General features: G+C 39.1%; 1 protein-coding gene across 1 annotated transcript in view; it reads right to left on the bottom strand.

The window, feature by feature from the left end:
• Positions 1 to 1,199: 1,199 nt before the first annotated feature.
• The window catches only part of SARC_01512 (hypothetical protein), a gene marked incomplete at both ends in the record, with an annotated part of 4,731 nt that continues 2,777 nt past the window's right edge, over positions 1,200 to 3,153 (bottom strand). The window contains 2 exons of the mRNA XM_014304780.1: positions 1,200 to 1,421; positions 2,285 to 2,431. Coding sequence (XP_014160255.1) covers positions 1,200 to 1,421; positions 2,285 to 2,431 — 369 coding nt within the window. The remainder of the gene's footprint in view (positions 1,422 to 2,284; positions 2,432 to 3,153) is intronic.

The raw sequence follows: 3,153 nt of genomic DNA, 5'->3' as shown, positions 1-3,153 counted from the left end.
AAGTGGTTCTAAAGCGTCTTTGTTGTTTCTTCTGTGAAGTATTCGTAGTGTATAGAGCCATTAATAGTGTATGTGGGTTTGAAGCGTCTTCTGTGAATCATTCGTAGTGTATAGAGCCATTGGTAGCGTAGGTGGTTCTGAAGCGTCCTTGTTGTTTCTTCTGTTAAGCATTCGTAGTGTATAGAGCCATTGGTGGCGTAAGTGGTTCTAAAGCGTCTTTGTTGTTTCTTTTGTGAAGTATTCGTAGTGTATAGAGCCATTAATAGTGTATGTGGTTTTGAAGCGTTAAACAATGCCGATATCACCAACTATCACTTCCTCAAGGCCTTGTAACCTCGCAACAACGAACGCGAGAGATGTTGCAAACGAACCATCTCTCAGGTGTAATCATGTGCTGCTGAGACTGGACGTCTATACTAGGGTATGACTTAAGAGGACGTCTATATTTGCGGATGACTTAACAGGACGTATATACTTGCGTAAGATTTAACAGGATGTCTATACTTACGTATGGCTTAACAGGACGTCTACACTTGCGTAAAATTTAACATGACGTCTACACTTGCGTAAGACTTAACAGGGCGTCTACACTTGCGTAAGACTTAACAGGGCGTCTACACTTGCGTAAGACTTAACATTACGTCTATACTTGCCTATGGCTTAACAGGACGTCTATAATTGTGTATGGCTTAACAGGACGTCTATACTTGCGTATGGCGTAAGGAGCTGCACACAAATCCTTAGATATACTCACTTGTTGTCGTTGGCAAATTCGAACGAAGGTCTAGTTGTTATGGGTGTGTATGAAGCTAACACACATCTACACCATATTGCCCAGGTACAAGCACTGTGCCTTTGTGCGATCCCGATGTTGAGCAAACGTGTGTATATGTATACATGTATGTATCTTTATTATTTATGCCATATATGCATGTATACATGTATGTGTCTTTATTTGTGCCATCTATGCATGTATACATGTATGTATCTTTTTTAATGACATATATGCATGTATACATGTATGTATCTTTATTCATACCATATATGCATGTATACATGTATGTATCTTTATTTATGCCATAAATGCATGTATGCATGTATGTATCTTTATTTGTACACTACCCACGCATGTACCTCTACCTACCAATCCATACAAGCCGCACCCACACAACTATAAGGCAACTAACTGCGCAGCCCTGCTAAGTACTGCTAGACACAGCCAGCTTCTTCAGATGCTCCATAAACACTTGCAGACTCACATCGTCTGTGATCACTGGGGCAGCCGAGGGGTCTGCTCCGTAGGCGTGGGCGTTGTTGTGTGACTGTGAAGGGTTGACCTTGGCCAATAAGAAGCGTGCTTGACTGCCGCCTTGGTCCGTATCGATGAAACGGGGCACGGGGAAGCGCTCGTTGATTATATCCTGCATTCGAGATAGGGTAAAAAAATGGGAAGAAGCGTGATGGGAATAAGGATAGGTAGAATAATGATGGGAATAATAGGAATAAGAAGAGAAGTGAGAATTAAAATAAGAATAAGTGGAATCATAATTGGAATAAGAATAAGTGGAATCATAATGAGAATTATAGGAATAAGAAGAGGTGTCATGGGAATAAGAATAAGTGGAATCACAATGGGAATAATAGGAACAACAAGTGTAAGCCGATGTGTATGGGAAGCTCGCGTTGATTATATCCTGAAGGTGGGTAAAAAAGGGAAGAGGCGTGATGGGGAGAATAGGAAGAAGAAGAATAAAAAAATATTGTATATAGGCTATTAGTACGTGAGAATACTGTGCTGTTAGTATGTGTTCAGCCAAGTAATGGGGAGAATATATATAGGCTGTTAGTGTGTGTTCAGCTAAGTAATGGGGAGAATATATATAGGCTGTTAGTATGTGTTCAGCTAAGTAATGGGAAGAATGTATATAAGCTATTAGTATGTGTTCAGCCAAGTAATGGGGAGAATTATATAGGCTGTTAGTATGTGTGTAGCTAAGTAATGGGGAGAATATCTATAAGCTGTTAGTATGTGTTCAGCTAAGTAATGGGGAGAATATATATAGGCTGTTAGTATGTGCATGACAACACAGTGAGGGCCTTAACCCGTTTCCTCATCACACGTCGTTACTTGGCTGAGCAACTTTGACTGTGAGCATACAGTACGGATATATACACCACCCCGAATGCAACCAGTCTGATTAGTATCATCAGTAGAAGGTGTGCAGCTATACACGTGTGCGTATACGTTAACGGATGACAACCCTACAATTCCAAGAAAGCGTACCTTAGCGTCCTTCACCGGTGCCTCGAGCAGTAACCTGAAGTTCTCGTATTCGGCTTGGTTTTGGTATCCCGCTTTACGCCATGCGGCGACGGTTTCTCCGTGCCAGATGAGTATATGGAAGAACGAATCCAGCAGAAGAATACGGTCCTGTACGTGACGAGAGTGTATGTTGTGAGTTAATTGGCTTTGTTTAGCATACACAGGGTGGACGGGGGTGAATTTAATATGATGTGTGTGTATGTTGTGAGTTAATTGGATTTGTTTAGCATACACAGGGTGGACGGGTGTGTATTTAATATGATGTGTGTGAATGTTGTGAGTTAATTGGCATTGTTTAGCATACACAGGGTGGACGTAAGTGTATTTAATATGATGTGTGTGTATTCAATAAAATGTGCGTCTATTCAATATGATGTGTGTATATTTAATATGATATGTGTATATTTAATATGATGTGTGTGTATTCAATATGATGTGTGTGTATTCGATATGATGTGTGCGTATTCAATATGATGTGTGTGTATTCAATATGATGTGTGTGTATTCAATATGATGTGTGTGTATTCCATATGATGTGTGTGAATTCAATATGATGTGTGTGTATTCAATATGATATGTGTGTATTCAATATGATGTGTGTATATTCAATATGATGTATGTATTCAATATGGTGTGTGTAATTAATATGATGTGTGTGTATTCCATTTGACGTGTGTGTATTCAATATGATGTGTGTATATTCAATATGATGTGTTTATATTCAATATGATGTGTGTTTATTCAATATGATGTGTGTTTATTCAATATGATGTGTGTATTTTCAATATGATGTGTAATGCATATGATGTGTGTGTATTCTATATGACGTA

The sequence above is a fragment of the Sphaeroforma arctica genome (assembly GCF_001186125.1).
Source record: "Sphaeroforma arctica JP610 unplaced genomic scaffold supercont1.60, whole genome shotgun sequence".
Lineage (NCBI taxonomy): Eukaryota > Ichthyosporea > Ichthyophonida > Sphaeroforma > Sphaeroforma arctica.
Note: the sequence above shows the minus strand (reverse complement) of the source record. Positions and strands in the feature narration are given on the sequence as shown.